At 41.9% G+C, this 18,612-nt stretch overlaps 1 protein-coding gene across 2 annotated transcripts in view; it reads right to left on the minus strand.

The window, feature by feature from the left end:
• Nucleotides 1–10,922, minus strand: part of aspm (assembly factor for spindle microtubules) — a 57,472-nt gene extending 46,550 nt beyond the window's left edge. For both annotated transcript variants that reach the window (XM_060830179.1, XM_060830178.1), the window contains exons 1-3: nucleotides 10,537–10,922; nucleotides 6,203–6,343; nucleotides 810–2,100 (exon numbers count right to left, since the gene is read on the minus strand). In XM_060830179.1, coding sequence (XP_060686162.1) covers nucleotides 810–2,100; nucleotides 6,203–6,343; nucleotides 10,537–10,809 — 1,705 coding nt within the window. In that variant the 5' untranslated portion in view covers nucleotides 10,810–10,922. The remainder of the gene's footprint in view (nucleotides 1–809; nucleotides 2,101–6,202; nucleotides 6,344–10,536) is intronic.
• Nucleotides 10,923–18,612: the final 7,690 nt, after the last annotated feature.

An 18,612-nucleotide genomic window follows, 5' to 3' on the forward strand; every position in this document is an offset into this window, starting at 1 on the left:
GACAACCACTTTAGCAGCTGCTGTCAAGCAGTGACACTTAAGTGCGATGTCAGGGTGCTAAGAGGGTAGAGTGGATAGGGTTCTAGGCAAGTAAGCTAGAAGATGGGTAGGATACCATGTATGTAACGTGCTGGGAAAGGGCTACGGTTCCAGGATGTCAGATGAATACAGGCACCATGCAGAGAGAGGGATATAATGGATAGGGTGCCAGATAAATGATGCCATAATTAGGGCAAGTGAGGGCGAGTGGAGAAAACTGTATCAGGGAGGTCAAGTTGGTGGCTGGGAGGTGGTGTAGTTGGGGACTGCGATAGGTATGGGGTCAGCTGAAAGTGTTACTCAAATTAGACATTTTATTTAAATGCTCAAAATTCTCCTGAATAACTATTTTACTTAAATGTAAACTATAGGAAGTTCCACCCAGTGGAAAATTCAAAAGAATGCTCAATTTTAATGCCACATATTTAAGACGACAGCTCTGTCTGATCTTTTCAACATCACCATAACGTTCAATTTCAAATAAATCTACAATGCTGATGCATGTTTTCTTTAGTTATTCAATAATATATTCATCGCAGATAAACTGCTTCTGGGCACAAAAATTCAAATGGCTCTCTCATTTTTTCATGTCCAACATGATTCCAATACAGAAGTCTCACACTGTTCTCAAATCTTCCCATCAGTGTGGAATATAATGCAATGGTTTCAAATATCAATACCTTACATTAGTACATTAACTAAACAAATGAAATATGCTCTCCACAAATCCACCACATTCTCTGCATAAAATTGAGCACATCAATTCATACCAGATTTCCTCTTCTGAAGTGATTTTCCTCCAAATGAACGGCATTTTTTCACATTTGATTTTCTACTCAATTGTTCCACCTGTACAGACTTTCTTTTATTTGTAACAATATCCTTTTCACATGCTTGTGACAAGAACTCTGAACTTTTTCTTTTTCTGCCAGAAAATGATAGTTGGTTAGCAAGACTTGGATTTCTGATTTCAGCGTCAGTCTGTATAATAGTAACAGAATGAGAGCTGGAATTTGCATTAACTTCAATAACTTCCTTCCTGGATAACTGAACTTTTTTTTCCAATTCAGGAGGTCTGACAGAGTTACATTTGGTTCCTGTAGTGGTGTAGACAGGGAGCAATCTGGTTTGCGCAGCAGATTGAAGTGCTTGCTGTTTAGTTGGTTGTGCCCTCTGGTGGCCATTAGATGTTTTTGACGTCACAAAGAAAGTTAACCTTGACTTTGGTGGCCCCAGTTCTTCCATACTTATAACAGGGGAAGAATCCTTCTCTGGCGTGAATAATCCAAGTGTCCCCTCTAAGCTCAAACTCTCATTGCTCCTCTTCTGTTTTGCAGAATTTCTTGACTGCAATGCAATTTTGTTTGAGGTTGTTTCAACAGCCTGTACCTGAGTTAAACTTGGTAAAGACTGATTCATAGTTTCTAATGTATTCTTCAAAAATTGATCTGGTGATAGCACTGATGGCTCAACAAATACGTCAGGGCTCTCTTCAGGAACATAACTGTCATTTACAAAGGAATCAGGGCTTAAGATCCGACGCCCATTAATTGGAGTATGAGGAGCAGATATACAAGGCAAATTTGCTGGTGTCTGGACAGAAAACTCTTTCATTGGTTGATTTACCAAGTTCCCTCCAGATTCCGCAAAAGTCTCAACTGTGCGCAATGCATTAGGCTTTTTGTCACAATCCAGCCTCATCTCATTTTGCATTGTTATTCCATTACTTCGAAGGAGAGAATAAGTAGTAGAACGTTTAAGTGAAAGTGGTGTACAATTTTCAAATTCTTCCTTAATTTGACCTGGTGGTAATATAGGAGATAATTGCAGTATCTCAGGACCGTGAAATGTTGAGCAGTGGTGAAGAGGAGGAACTCTATCGCCAACTGGGCCCACATTTTCACATGATTGAAGAGGACTGCGAGGTTCCCCCGTTTTCATAGTATCCACCTTTTGTGATATGATGATGGTTTTGCTGGCAATTGACGCACTTCGTTTTGGCTTCAAAGTACCAGAACCTTCCGAGGCCTTTTTTCTTTTAATCGATTCCCACAGGCTTCGCTATGGAAGAAAGGTAAGTACTTATAATGAATTTTCAAACTATTTTGCACAAGATACTTGCAATAAATTCTCAAACAAATAAATGAGAAATTTGCTGACTTTTTTAAAAAAACAGGAAATCAGAAATAAAAGCAAAAACACTTAAATTCTAACTATTTCAAACCATAACAAAGGTATTTTTAAGAGTTCTCGAATAAAGATATGATAATTGCCAAATTCGCACATAAGAACATCAGAAGTAGGAGATGTAAGACACAGGGCTGCTTTCTCATCCAGCTTAATGATCAGACAATGGACCCAACTCCACTTTCACATATGTCCGAACAAACCTGGATTCTCAAGTCAAAACTCTATCCATCTCAACTTTAAATGTATTTGATGTCTCACGTTTCCACAGCTCTCTGGGGTAGAGAATTCCAAATATTCACAACACTCAGAAGAAACTCACCCTTTTAAATGGACAATGTCTTATTTGAATTCCAGATTCCCATATCAGTGGAAATATCCTTTCAATACCTACCTGATCAAGCCCTCTCAGAATCTTATATACACCAATAGATTGATCTTTCATTCTCAAAACTCCAGAATGAATGAGAGCTTAACATACCTGATTGCTCCTCACTACATAAAACCTTCATCCCAGGAATCTCGTGAACCTTTTCTGAACAGCTTCCAATTTCAATATTTACCTCCTTATTTAAGGAGATCAAAATAGTATGCAATTCTCTACCTACAGTCTATCAATAGCCTGTACAGGTGGATCAGGATTTCCCGACTTTTAAACTCTATCTCCTTTGCAATAAAAGGCAAGATTCTATTCACTTAATTACTTGCTGCACATGCATACTAATTTCAAAGCATGTGTGTAAGGAGATCCAGATCCCCTGAACAATAGCATCCTGCAATCTCTTTAAATTTGAACAAGTCAAATTTCAACATAATCCACCTGCCAAACTTTGATCAATCAGCAACAACATCCTTCTATAGGCGTTGTCTTCCTTCCAATTTACATTATCAAATTTAGCTATATTACACTCTACAGACTCTAAAATAGTTGATAGTCCGACATTAGTATCTGTTGCATAGCTCTAGCTACAATTTGCTAATCTGAAGATGACCCATTTATCCTATTTCTTGTCTGTTAGCCAATTCTCTATTAATGTAATATATTGCCATCGGAAGCTATTATGTGCAATAACTTTTAATATGGAACCTAATTGAACATTTTTTTGGAAGTCCCAATACATTATATCTGCTAGTTCTTGTGTATTGGCTCTGGCAGTTACATTTTACTGTACTCTGTCTAACATGATTTCTCGATCATATAGAGTCAAATTGATTTTATCATGATTTTCACAAGAATAAATGCAAGAGAAACTGGTCTACATTATGCTGCTGACAACCTCCTTTCTCAACAAGCATCAAGATCTGCAACCTTTCACTGGCTCCTATCTGTACTCTAGAAAGATTTGGCACATCGTAATCAATCCATTTACAATCTGTGCAGCCATTTCTTTTAAGACCCATTAGGAATTAAGTCCAGACATCTTGTCAACTTTTATTCCAATAGTTTGTAAGGTAATTTTTTCTCTAGAAATAGAGTTTGTAATAATGAAATTTCTCATACCATGCCACCAATTTCGACAGAGCTGATGAGAGATTGAATTTTTCAGAATTAGGACTTTTGGGATACCGCAAGTATGCAATTTGCAATACAGTGAAGTAAACATGGTGCGCTTGGAGGAAAAAGGTAAATTTCTCCAGTTATCAAAACATCACAAGTATTGTATTCCTTGTTATGCCTGCCTGTTGTAGAATACCTAATAGAAATTGTTACGATTAGTTAACAATTCTATTACCCAATGCATAATTCAACTTCTAGGATAAGATACAGTAAACTAAATTAACTTTGATTTTTTTAAAAAAACTATTTATCAGTTGCTATGCTGCTGCATAAAATCACCAGGTCAAATTTACAGCATCCATTGAAGCAACAAAAGAAACGAAAATTGTTATCAAAATGGTTTTTTTTACAAATATGAAAATTGTTAATATTAGAGTTTTGAATTCTTGTAGACATATAGTGTATACATTAAAAATTATAACCATCTTCTATTTTGAAGTTTATTGACAAGAAGAATATAAACAGGCGTTACTTATGGTGGGATGAAATGGAAGGGATTTCTGAAAGGATGAAAATAAATGCAATTACATATAATCCACGTGCAGTACCTTCTGTGGAGTAAAACATCAAGACATTTCCAGAAGTTTTAATCAAAATTGGACTTCAAACCTTACAAGGGAATAGCAGAATTATTACTGATCAAAAAGGTAAAGATTTATGGATGCCAAAGGTCAATATGACTGCGATTGTACAGATCAACAGCTGTAGCAATACTGGGGAAAGTAGAGAGCCATAGGCTAGAGTTGGAGAATTCAACTGCATTTGTAAGTGATTCGTAAAGGAGGCTTATTTGCTCCACAAGCTGTATGGAAAAGGATATAGAAATACAAATCTTAAGAAAGCAATCAGAGATGTCCTTAGCCATGATTCAACACTGCAAGCATGCGTATGACATAATGGACAAGGTAGTGGGAAAAGGCAAATGTCTGGTGGCAAATCTCTGTCACACGTCTGCTGGGGCAAAGGTAATTTGGCAGATGTTAGGATTTTGTGTGGTTGACTGGGCAAATGTGCCTTTCTTGACCTCATTCCATAGGCAAATGTTGAGTAGTTTTGCCCTTTTGTTTTTCATAGCGGTTTATGTTCTACTTGATAGTTACTCCAAAATTCAGTAAAGAGTTAACGACATTGCCCCAGCAGACCCGTCGAGCAGAGCTCAGTCGAAATTACAGAATCACAGTTCTGAGGCAAAACCCAACGTTGTTTCTTCACCACGCTGTCCAATACAGGACAGACGCAATACAGTACAACTGTATGCAATTAAGTACTGAGGAATTGGGGTCCTCAACATTGACTGAAGATCCTGTCAGGTTCCACAGCATCAGGTCAAGCTTTCTGTTGATTACCAGAGCTGTGCACCTTTCAGCTCTGAATCTTTGCTTGCCCATTTTTGAAATGGTACAATATTGAACAACTACTTGATTAATTGACAGGGTACAAAAGAACAACAATACTCATGATCTGTAGGAATTTAGGAACCTGGTTGGATTAACCCAAGTGGGAGTAAGAAATAAGAGTAGACTATTTGGACCGGCGAATCTTCTCCACCTTGCAATAAGATCATGTTTGATCAGACTGAGTATTAACCCCATTTTCCTACTTGCTCTACAAAGTCCTCAACATCCTGTAGATCAAAACTCTGTCTAACTTAATCATCAATATTGTTAATGGTCCAGCTCCACTGCTCTTTTGCAAAGATAATTTCAAAGGATAACAGCCTTGAGAGAAGAAATTCCCGTTCATCTCCACCTTGTGCAATGTTCACCAAGAGTGGAGGCAGTGTGATCTACTCTTCGCTGAAAAGTTTGGGCAGCTGGCTCAAATAATCCTTGATGATTGGGAAGAGAAGCAGTAATCATAGCTGCAGTGTTATTCCGAGGTTTTCAGGCTGATACGGCAGAAGTAAAGACAGGCAGACAAAGAAAATTTAATAGGTTAACAGGAAGCAAAGTAATTGGAAACTAAGAAAAGACAATGACTTGACTGGGCTGTACGAGGAAAAACAAAAGAAAGGGTTTAAGAGAATCAAATAGCAATTGAATGATTCTACTTGTCTGTCAAAATCCAGTCACAAATTCATAAGATCTACGCTTATTGTATCTGCTAATACCTATGCAGGTTATGGTTTGTAATAACTGATTATTAGTTTCATTAAAATGGTAAATTATAAATCAATTCATACTTGTTTTGCTTGCATTGTAGTAAAAGTCACAGAAGTGAGGCTTTCGAGTAGTGTATCCAAAACATCATCGTAACAGTTTGTAGAATGATTAGAGAATCAAAAATACACAGAAAACTGCAAGATTATTTTTACCCCTAAAGTAGGGGGAAGAATGAAAATCTGACCAAAGTATTTTTATTTATATTATAAATACACATAAACATTGTTAATTATGAAACAGAAACAAACTCTCCAACCTTTTTTTTGGGTGCATCCTCTGCCTTTCCCAGAAGAATGCAAAGAACTTTCACACAGCCGACATGAAATGTCACAGTTTCTCGAATGCCTCCGACATCTACTGGTGTCCAAGTTATGGAAAGGTAATATTTTTCTGCTGGCTGAATTCAAAAGATGAGAATTACATTGAAAGTTTAATTTCTGATAATTAAAAGCAAATGAGAAAAAGCAATTTGCAATGATATAATATGAAATGTTTCTGCAGGATTTGTTTAACAATTCTAAACATGTTTAAACACACTTCCATATTAGGATGCAGCCAATACTGAAAACAAAGAAAGCTTGTAAATGCCTTTTCTTACCACATTCCTGAGAGAATGACAGCACACAATCATCATGCAATAGCTATTTCTTAACACCATGGAATTCTGCTGAATGTATTGTGTCAATCATTCATTGTTGTGGCAAAGGATATTTGTAATCACAAATGTAATAAATGTACTCAAATCAGTTACATTCTGGAGCTTGTTCACAATTGCTTCAATTTCCAAAGCGGAAAGAGACACAATCCTCTTTATTTAAAACAAACAAGGCAGTTTTAAGGAGTCTTCATGTCACACCTCATGGACTGAAATGGTCACAAAAATTAAAATTTTGGGGGACTTTGTGTAACTTGACAATTTACCTGTTGGGCTTCCCAGGCTAAGACAGACCCCCATGTTTCTGTACATAACAAGATTTAGTATTTATTACTATAACCAGAGTTGCCCACCAACCCCTTTGTAAACTACACACTCACGAAAACTGGTGTTATGAGTGGATGGAAAAATAAACTGGGGAAGCAGTTCAATGGCTATATTCCACAGGGATACAAGAATAGTTGAAATGATGCTTTCGCTTGTCAGGAGTTTTTGCTTTTCAACTTCTCTTCTGTAAGTTCACATCACTTTTTGCAGGAGACACAGGTGATTTGGTGTACTATTTGCAAAATCTTTTACATACTAATTAAAAGACCACAGCTCTAAGTTCCAACATGGGAAGGTAAATTGGCTTTCTTGAGGTTTCTGGAGAGAAAAGGAACCAGACAGCTGCTGTAAGGCTGATGGCCTTGGCCATTCACAACTAGTCACAACTCCACAAACTAATCAGCAGCTTAATTCCAGCTTAATTCCACTTTGTACACAGGCCAGCACCAAGGATGGAAATAATCTGACTCCAATTGCTTGAACAAAACAGCACTTAAAATAAATTTCAATCAATCCCTTTCTTTTTAAAAAGTGCAGAAACTCCTTCTATATTCCTCTGTCCTTTTCAGTTCACCATCAAAAATACAAAACAAAACGTGGTCTTGTCTTTACAGGCGGAGGAGATGGCCCAGAGGTATTATCATCAGAATATATTATTATCAGAATATTAATCCAGGATCTTAGCTATGTTCTGGGAGACCCAGGTTTGAATCCCACCTCAGCAGATAACTGAATTTGAATTCAATAACAAAAAATCTGAAATTAAGAGTCTACTGTTGACAATGAAACCCCTGTCGATTGTCAGGAAAAATCCATCTGGTTCACTGATACCCTTCAGGGAAGGAAATCTGCCATCACCACCTGGTCTGGCCTATATACAACAGCAATATGGGTGACCTACAATTGCCTTCTAAATGGCTTGCAGGGCCATTTCAATGTACAATCAAGACAAAGTGTCAAAGAAATAAAACTGGATGGATCACCTAGCATCAACTGTGTCTTTTCCAGTGCCTATGGCAGAAAAAGGCCTATTCACCCTGTGAAGTCCTCCTTACTAACATCTGGGGGTTGGTGCCAAAATTGGAAGAGCTATCTCAGACTAAATAAGCAACTGTCTGACATGGTCATACTCATGGAATCATACATACTTTACAGACAAAGACTCAGACACCATCACCACCATCCCTGGATATGTCTGTCCCACCTGCAGAGCAGGCCCAGCAGATTGATATACAGCCAAGAAGGGAGTTGCCTCAGCAGTCCTCAACTTTGACTCTAGATCTCATGAGGTCTCTTGGGTTCAGGTTAAACATGGGCCAAGGAAATCTCCTGTAGTTTACTACATAATTTCCTCCCTCAGATGATGAATCAGCACTCCTCCATATTGAGCAACACTTACAGGAAGCACTGAGGACGGCAAGGGCAAAAGGTGTTCTCTGGTGGGTGATTTCAATGTCCACGATCATGGGGGACTCGGCAACAGTGCTACAGTTCAAGTTGGTCGGATCTGAAAAGGACAAGGCTGCTAGACTGGGTGTGTAACTGGTGGGGAGGGAGTCAACAAGAGGGAAAAATACACTTCACTTCACCCTTCCTAATCTGCTATCTGCAGATGAATTTGTCCATGAATCTAAGAGTAGCCACTGCATAGTCCTTGTGGAGACAAAGTCTTGCCTTCATATTGAGAATAACCTCCATCGCGTTGTGTGGCATTGCTACCATACTAAATGGGAGAGACTTCAAACAGATCTAGCGACTCAAGCCTGGGCATCCGTGAAGTGCTGTGGGCCATTAACAGCAGATTCATACTCCTGAACAATCTGCAACCTCACAGTCCAGCATCTCCTCACTCAACCATTACGATCAAGTCAGGGGATCAACCCTGCTTCAATGGAGAGTGTAAGAGGGCATGCCAGGAGCAGCACTAGGTATACCTGAAAATGAGGCATCAATCTGGTGAAGCCACCAAACAGCACTACTTGCGTGTATAAGCAACAAGAGACAAACAGAGGTAAACAATCCCACAACCAAAGGATCAGATCTAGGTTCTGCAGTCCTGCCACACCCAGTCGTGAATGGTGGTGCACAATTAAATAAGTCACTGGAGAAGGAGGCTCCAACAAATACCCCCATCCTAAATGATGGAGGAATCCAGCACATCAGAGAAAAAATAAGGCTTAAGCTTTTGCAGCAATCTTTAGCCAGAACTGCCAGGTACGATGCTGGTAATGACGTCCTAACAATCTTACCGTCAAGCAGAAGATATAGAAGACCGAACACATGCGCCAGCAGGATCAGGAACAGTTTCTTCCCAGCTGTTATTAGACTGATGACGGAACTCACTTAACTCATGACCTGTGCAGAATAACCTGTATGCCTCTCTGCAAGTCTTTTTGATCTGTACATCCTTCTTATACTGCATATAAACAAAGCTTTTCACTGTACCTTGGTACTCATGACAATAAATCAACCAACAAATGCAACCCAGCCAATTATGACTGCATCACTACATGTGATCATCAGTAAAGTGATGGAAGGTATCAACAGTGCTATCAAGCAGCACCAGCTCTGCAACACCGAGTTTCAGTTCTGCCACAGCCACTCAGTTCCTGAATGCATTACAACTTTGGTTCAAACGTGAGCAAAAGAGCTGAATTCCAGAGGTGAGGCAAGAGTGACAGCCCTTGACATCAAGGTTGCCTTCAACTGAGTGTGGCATCAAGGAATCCTGACAAAAATAGAATCAATGGGTATCAGGAGGCAGACTTTGCAGTGGTCAGAGTCATACATAAGAAGATGGTCATGGTTTTCGGAGGTCAGTCAGGTCAGCCCCAGGACATTTCTGCAAGAGCTCCACAGGGTAAAGCCCTCGGTACAACCATCTTCTGTTGCGACATCAATGACCTTCCCTCCATCATAAGGTCAAAAGCTAGGATGTTCACTGATAATTGGACAATGTTCCGCACCATTCACGACTCCTCAGATATTCAAGCAGCTCATGCGCGCGCACACACACACACACACAGGAACTCCTATACACACAGACGCGCGCACACATCCTAACAGACACACATACTCCCACATGCACCCCCTCACAGACTTAAGACACTCTGCACTCACTACACACACACACACACACACACCTTCTCACACTCACATACAGACCCACATACTCTGTGGGGTGAATTTGTACTTGCAGGGTTACATTGTACTTTGCTCAAAAACTACATGCATTCATGTAGAACTCTCAGCTCAAAAACTGCATGAATTTGTGTAAAACTCCGTTATCTCATTTTTTTAGATTAGAATCAGGTTAGGATTGAGCCCTCCACAATCATCTGATGAAGGAGCGACGCTCCGAAAGCTAGTGTGCTGCCAATTAAACCTAGTGGACTATAAACTGGTGTTGTGTGAGTTTTAACATCGCTAATAGACAATCGGAACATTTTGGCACTGGCCAAATTACTGGAGGGGAGGGGGGGGGGGGGTGAATACTCAATTAGATAAGTGTGCACTATTATCAAATGCAAGAACTCCATCCAAAGGTGATCCGGGAGGTTGGGCGGGGGAGGACATTGGGAACACAGTTTAAAGACTGGCCCCCTTACCTGCACCATGAACTCCCGCTCGCTGATTGTGAAGCCCCTGGAGCTGGGGAACTTGTCGATCGTCACCCAAACCGGGACGCTCTCGGGATTCTCGACGGCCAGGATCTGGGTCTTGGAGCTGCCGGTCCTCACGCTGTCGAAGCAGACGAATGGAGTCCGGGCGAAGTGAGTGAGGACGAGGACGGGGACGGGGACGGGGACGGGGACATCCTCGCCTCCGGCGGGCACGGCCGGGACCGAGCGGTGCGGCCGCCGGGCCGAGCTCAGCTCCATCGCGGTCTTTCCGAAGGCCGCTCCCGACGGTGAAGTCCAGCCGCGCTTTGTCTTGTTACCCCCTGTAAGTCGTAGTCCCCTTTTCGATGATCACCTCCATCCGACCATCACTGACTACCACGGCGACCGTTAGCACCAATTCCCCGCCCACCCCGCAATTCAAACCGTCACTTCCAGCCAATCGCCCTGCCGGATTCCGCGCGTCCCCCACCAATCAGGGAGCTGGCACGCCCGGGCCAATAGGACAGCGCTGCGCCCGCCAGCCCCGCCCCGCCGTCAGATTTCAAACCCCGTACCGCCAGTCCAAACATCATTGCCGCCCTCCCCGCGAGGCTATGGCTGGCGGTTGGTGATGAGGTCTGGAGGCGGAGCTTAGCCCGGTTGGAGGCGGGGCCTGAAATTAACCTCAGGGGCGGGGTTGATACTGAGTTCTGGGCAGTGTTCATGTTGAGTGGGGACCAGGCTGTCAATGAGCAGGGGTCACGAGCAGAAAATACTGGAAAAACTCAACAGTTCTGACAGCATCTGTGGAGCAAGAAACAGAATGGACTTTTCAGCTACCAGGTGATGCTTCCTTAGGGCTGGTTAATCTGCTGAGTGTCTCTGGCATTTTTAAAAAAATTCATTTTGGAGTTTTATTCATAAATTTCAGTTCTCGAAGCAGTTCCTCTAGATGACTTGCACTCACTCTGCTTCCATGGGTTCCAAGATAGCTGACAATGGATAAGTTTGGTAATGATCTGCAGATTCTGCCATATATGGAGCAGTAAATGCTTGCAGGTTTGGAAAGATGAGTTTCTCCTCTTATTACTGACAAAGTCTCTTGAGTTGTTTTGGTATTGCCATAAATGAATCTTCTTCATTTTTGGTCAGTCAGAAGCCAGGGAGGCCCACGAGTTGGAAGGATGTTTTGACGTCAGGGATGACCACCTACTGGTTTTGTATTGAGACCCATTTCCAATTGCTACAGGAATCTGGTGTTAAGTGTACATGTGGTAGCTACTGAATTTTGATGGATTCGTCTCTCAGTGTTGAGAAAGTTAACTTCAGAGATACGCTGCTGTTGGATTGTCTTTCTTGTCATCAGATATGGAAGATCTTGTGAAGGTCATAGAGATGTACAGCATGGAAACAGACTCTTCAGTCCAGCCCATCCATGCCAACCAGATATCCCAAAAAATTTTAGTCCCACTTGCCAGCCTCCGGCCCATATCTCTCCAAACCCTTCCTATTCATATACCCATCCAAATGTCTTTTAAAAGTTGCAATTGTATCAGCCTCCGCCACTTCCTCTGGCAGCTCTACCACCCTCTGCGTGAAAAGGTTGCCCCTTAGGTCTTTTACATCTTTCTCCTCTCACCCTAAACCTATGCCCTCTAGTTCTGGACTCCCCCACCCCAGGGAAAAGACTTTGTCTATTTATCCTATCCATGCTCTCATAATTTTGTAACCCTCTATAAGGTCACCCCTCAGCCTCCGACACTCCGGGGAAAACAGCCTCAGCCTGTTCAGCCTCTCCCTATAGCGCAAATCCTCCAATCCTGGAAATATCCTTGTAAATCTTTTCTGAACCCTTTCAAGTTTCACAACATCTTGCCGCTAGGAAGGAGACCAAAATTTCATGCAATATTCCAACAGTGGCCTAACCAATGTCCTGTACAGCCGCAACATGACGTCCCAACTTCTGTACTCAATACTCTGACCAATAAAGGAAAGCATACCAAATGCCTTCTTCACTATCCTATCTACCTGCGACTCCACTTTCAAGAAGCTATGAACCTGCACTTCAAGGTCTCTTTGTTCAGCAACACTCCCTAGGACCTTACCATTAAGTGTATATGTCCTGCTAAGATTTGCTTTCCCAAAATGCAGCACCTCACATTTGTCTGAATTAAACTCTATCTGCCACTTCTCAGCTCATTGGTCCATCTGGTCCAGATCCTGTTGTAATCTGAGGTAACCCTCCAATTTTGGTGTCATCTGCAAACTTACTAACTGTACCTCTTATGCTCACATCCAAGTCATTTATATAAATGACAAAAAGTAGAGGACCCAGCACCGATCCTTGTGGCACTCCACTAGTCACAGGCCTACAGTCTGAAAAACAACCCTCCACCATCACCCTCTGTCTTCTACCTTTGAGTCAGTTCTGTATCCAAATGGCTAGTTCACCCTGTATTCCATGAGATCTAACCTTGCTGATCAGTCTCCCATGGGGAACCTTGTCGAACGCCTTCCTGAAGTCCATATAGATCACATCTACTGCTCTGCCCTCATCAATCTTCTTTGTTACTTCTTCAAAAAACTCAATCAAGTTTGTCAGACATGATTTCCCACGCACAAAGCCATGTTGACTATCCCTAACCAGTCCTTGCCTTTCCAAATACGTGTACATCCTGTCCCTCAGGATTCCCTCCAACAACTTGCTCACCACTGAGGTCAGGCTCACTGCTCTACAGTTCCCTGGCTTGTCTTTACCGCCCTTCTTAAACAGTGCCACCATGTTTGCCAACCTCCATTCTTCCGGAACCTCACCTGTGACTATCGATGATACAAATATGTCAGCAGGTGGCCCAGCAATTACCTCTCTAGCTTCCCACAGTGTTCTCAGGTACACCTGATCAGGTGCTGGAGATTTATCCACCTTATACCATTTCAAGACATCCAGCACACCCTCCTTTATAATCTGGACATGTTGCAAGATGTCACCATCTATTTCCCGACAGTCTATATCTTCCATATCCTTTTCCACAGTAAATACTGATGCAAAATATTCATTTAGTATCTCTCCCATTTTCTGTGGCTCCACATAAAGGCCGCCTTGCTGATCTGTTCTCTCCCTAGTTACCCTTTTGTCCTTAATATATTTGTAAAAACCCTTTGGATTCTCCTTAATTCTATTTGCCAAAGCTATCTCATGTCCCCTTTTTGCCCTCCTGATTTCCCTCTTCAGTATACTCCTACTTCCTTTATACTCTTCTAAGGATTCACTTGATCTATCCTGTCTATACCTTACATATGTTTCCTTATTTTTCTTAACCAAATCCTCAATTTCTTTAGTCATCCAGCATTCCCTATACCTACCAGCCTTCCCTTTCACCCTGACAGGAATATACTTTCTCTGGATTCTTGTTATCTCATTTCTGAAGGCTTCCCATTTTCTAGCCATCCCTTTACCTGCGAACATCTGCCTCCAATCAGCTTTCAAAAGTTCTTGCCTAATACCAACAAAATTGGCCTTTCTCCAATTTAGAACTTCAACTTTTAGATCTGGTCTATCCTTTTCCATCACTATTTAAAAACGAATAGAATTATGGTCGCTGGCCCCAAAGTGCTCCCTCACTGACATCTCAGTCACCTGCCCTGGCTTATTTCCCAAGAGTAGGTCAAGTTTTGCACCTTCTTTAGTGGATCAGAAAATTGTCTTGTACACACCTAAGAAATTCCTCACCATCTAAACCTTTAACACTATAGCAGTCCCAGTCGATGTTTGGAAAGTTAAAATCCCCTAACATAACTACCCTATTATTCTTACAGATAGCTGAGATCTTCTTACAAGTTTGTTTCTCAATTTCCCTCTGACTATTAGGGGGTCTATCATACAATCCCAGTAAGGTGATCATCCCTTTCTTATTTCTCAGTTCCACCCAAATAACTTCCCTGGATGTATTTCCAGGAATATCCTCCCTCAGCACAGCTGTAATGCTATCCCTTATCAAAAATGCCACTCCCCCTCCTCTCTTGTCTCCCTTTCTATCCTTCCTGTAGCATTTGTATCCTGGAACATTAAGCTGCAGTCCTGCCCATCCCTGAACCATGTTTCTGTACTATGATATCCCAGTCCCATGCTCCTAACCATGCCTTGAGTTCATCTGCCTTCCCTGTTAGTCCCCTTGCATTGAAATAATTGCAGTTAAATTGATTAGTCCTTCCTTGCCCCTGCCTGCCCTGACTGTTTGACTAACTTCTGTTCTCAACTGTACCAGTCTCAGATTGATCACTTTCCTCACTATCTCCCTGGTTCCCCCCCAACTTAAATCTCCCCAAGCAGTTCTAGCAAATTTCCCTGCCAGTATATTGGTCCCCTTCCAATTTAGGTGCAATCCATCCTTCTTGTACAGGTCACTTCTACTCCAAAAGAGCTTGCTGGCCCCTCTCCCCCATGAGAACATTCTGCACCCTCTCTGAGACATCCTTGATCCTGGCACCAGGGAAGCAACACACCATTCTGCTTTCTCTCTGCTGGCCACAGAAACGTCTGTCTGTACCTTGGACTACAGAATGCCCTAACACAATTGATCTCTTGGAAGCCGACGTATCCCTCGTTGCATTAGAGCCAGTCTCAATATCAGGAACTTGGCTGTTCGTGCTATGTTCCCCTGAGAATCCATCACCCCCTACATTTTCCAAAACAGCATACCTGTTTGAAATGGGTATATCCACAAAAGACTCCTGCCCTAGGTGCCTACCTCTCTTACCCTCCTGGAGTTAACCCATCTATGTGACTGTATCTGAGACTTCCCCCCCCCCCCCTCCCGCCCCCTTCCTATAACTGCCATCCATCAGATATTTGTCTCTCCAACCATCCACCCAATGTGATGAGATTCGCATCCAACAGCATTTATGGCAGATATAATCTGCAGTAACCCTTAAACTCTCTTTAAACTCCCACATCTGACAAGAAGTACATATCACTGCAAAGGCCATTTTTGCTCCTTTACAAACTACAGACACAGAAATTAACTCCATCTTATTCCTCTACAAAACATTGCACTAGGTTAAATTAATAGATATGGCTTATAAATTAAGTTTAGTCAAGAGACTTATCTCCAAAAACATATAATCAAGAAATAACCCACTGTACTCACTATTACAGCGTTTCTCTTGGACAGACTTAAAACAACAATGAACTTACTGATTCTGTGTTGTGAACTTCGCCCAAACCGGTTCCTCCAAGATTAGTTGTGAAATTCACTGTTTGTTCATTTTCCCATGTTGTTAAACTTGAAAGAGTTCAGAAAAGACTTACAAGGATGTTGCCAGAGTTGGAGGATTTGAGCTATAGGAAGAGGCTGAACAGGATGGGGCTGTTTTCCCTGGATCGTCAGAGGCTGAGGGATGACCTTATAGAGGTTTACAAAATTATAAGGGGCATGGATAGGATAAATAGCCAAAGTCTTCTCCCTGGGGTCAGGGAGTGCAGAACTAGAGGGCATAGGTTTAGGGTGAGAAGGAAAGATATAAAAGAGACCTAAGGGGCAACTTTTTCACGCAGAGGTTGGTACTTGTATGGAATGAGCTGCCAGAGGATGTGGTAGAAGCTGGTACAATTGCAACATTTAAGAGGCATTTGAATGGGTATATGAATAGGAAGGGTTTAGAGGGATATGGGCCAGGTGCTGGCGGTTGGAATAGATTGGATTGGGATATTTGGTTGGGGTGGACAGGTTGGACCGAAGGTTATGTTTCTATTCTGCACATCTCTATGACTCTATCTTTCCGATAGGAAGGAGACCAGAATTGCACACAATATTCCAACAGTGGCCTAACCAACATCCTGTACAACTGCAACATGATGTCCCAACTTCTGTACTCAATACTCTGACCAATAAAAGAAAGCATACCAAACACCTTCTTTACTATCCTATCTACCTGCGACTCCATTTTCAAGGAGCTGTGAACCTGCACTCCAAGGTCTCTTTGTTCAGCAACACTCCCTAGGACCTTACCATTAAGTGTATAAGTCTTGCTAAGATTTAATTTCCCAAAATGCAGCACCTCACATTGATCTGAACTAAACTCCATCTGCCACTTCTCAGCCCATTGGCCCATCTGGTCAAAATCCTGTTGTAATATGAGGTAACCTTCTTCACTATCCACAATACCTCCAATTTTTGTGTCATCTGCAAACTTACTAACGGTGCCTCTTATGCTTGCATCTAAATCATTTATATAAATGACAAAATGTAGAGGGCCCAGCACCGATCCTTGTGGCACTCCACTAGTCACAAGCCTACAGTCTGAAAAACAACCCTCCAATATCACCTTCTGTCTTCTACCTTTGAGACAGTTCTGTACCCAAATGGCTAGCTCTTCCTGTATTCCATGAGATCTAACCTTGCTGACCAACCTCCCATGGGGAACCTTGTCGAACGTCTTACTGAAGTTCATATAGATCACATCTACTGCTCTGCCCTCATCAATCTTCTTTGGTACTTCTTCAAAATTCAAGTTTGTGAGACATGATTTCCCACACACAAAGCCATGTTGACTACCCCTAATCATTCCTGGCCTTTCCAAATACATGTACATCCTATCCCTCAGGATTCCCTCCAACAACTTGCCCACCACGATGCCAAGTCTCTGAAGCATATAGGGGCATGGGGCTCAATCCAGTTTAGTAAACCAAGACATCATTCTCCAGTTTGAGACCTTGTCCTCAGATATTCATTTCCTGTGTCAGCCAGGGGTGGAGCTAGCACATTGGAGGCAGCATTATATTCTGCCACCTGTCCCTGCTTTGATTAAAAGGAGGCTCCCAAAACCCTTCCATGTTTTCCAGGATCTTGGCAGACTGCTCAAAACTGCCATTCACTGGAGATCATAGTGTTGCTGTGCACATGGACATGGTCTGTTCCCAATAGCTGGGATGATGGTCACATATCTAGATGATGATGGCGGCCACACTGGGGTAGTCTGAACAAGGGTCACTGAACTCAACGTCGACTCTGCTTCCTCTCTATAGTTGCTGCTAGACCTGCTAAGTTTCTCCAGCAACTTCTGTTTTGGAACACCCTTAAGTTCTAGAAGGTACAACATAAATGTTAAGTCTCTGTTAAAGTGGTGGGTGAAATACAGATAAATCAGGTTACTTTGTCTTGAATGGTGCTGAGCTGCTTGTGTTGTTGGAACTGCAGGCAAGATGAACAATGTTGTCAGTATTGGAGAGCCTTTTGGGAGTGACAAGGTAAATCACTGAAAAGAACTTCAGCAGTGTATCACTTCACTCTTTATATAGCATTCTGTTTCCATTTAACACGTACATAATACTTCCTGTTGTAGTTTATATTAGCACGTCATTTTGACATACAACTGATGCTGCTCTTCACATACATTTCCACACTCTTCACCAAATCAGTGTTGGTCACCTGGCTTGAGAACAATGGTCGAGCGATATGAGTGATGGAGAGTAGATATGACACTCTGTGTGGTTAGAGAGTAAGGTGGAATATAATTCTGCATCGCCTACATATATTTAGCTGTATTTAGGTTGTACTTAGCTGACTCTTAGGCAGCTTTTGCAGCAGATGGCTATGATACTGAGTTGTGGAAGAGATTGACCAAGACTATCAGTTTTGCTGCTTGAAAGTGCTGTATGCAGAGGTAAATGAATAGATTCAAGGAGAACACCTCCATTTTGTGATGGTGAGTGGAAGAATTCTGATTTGAGCTTCAAGCATTGTACTTTCTTTTATGAATTTGAAACAGAGAAATTTATGTTTGAAGTAGTCTAATATACCTTTGAATATAAAGATAATGAAATGTTAAGTCAAAATGTCATTTCACAAATCCACGTTAATAAACAAATGTAATCATTTTCCAAAACTGTTTCAGAAATTTCAGTAAGCGGGATTTTGATTAGATTCCCTACAGTGTGGAAACAGGCCCTTCGGCCCAACAAGTCCACACCCACCTTCCGGAGACCAACCCACCCAGACTCATTCCCCTTACCTAACACTATGGGGAATTTAGCACAGCCAATTCACCTTACCTGCACATCTCTGGACTGTGAGAGGAAACCGG

Source organism: Hemiscyllium ocellatum, chromosome 9 (assembly GCF_020745735.1).
Source record: "Hemiscyllium ocellatum isolate sHemOce1 chromosome 9, sHemOce1.pat.X.cur, whole genome shotgun sequence".
In the NCBI taxonomy this organism is placed as follows: Eukaryota; Metazoa; Chordata; class Chondrichthyes; order Orectolobiformes; family Hemiscylliidae; genus Hemiscyllium; species Hemiscyllium ocellatum.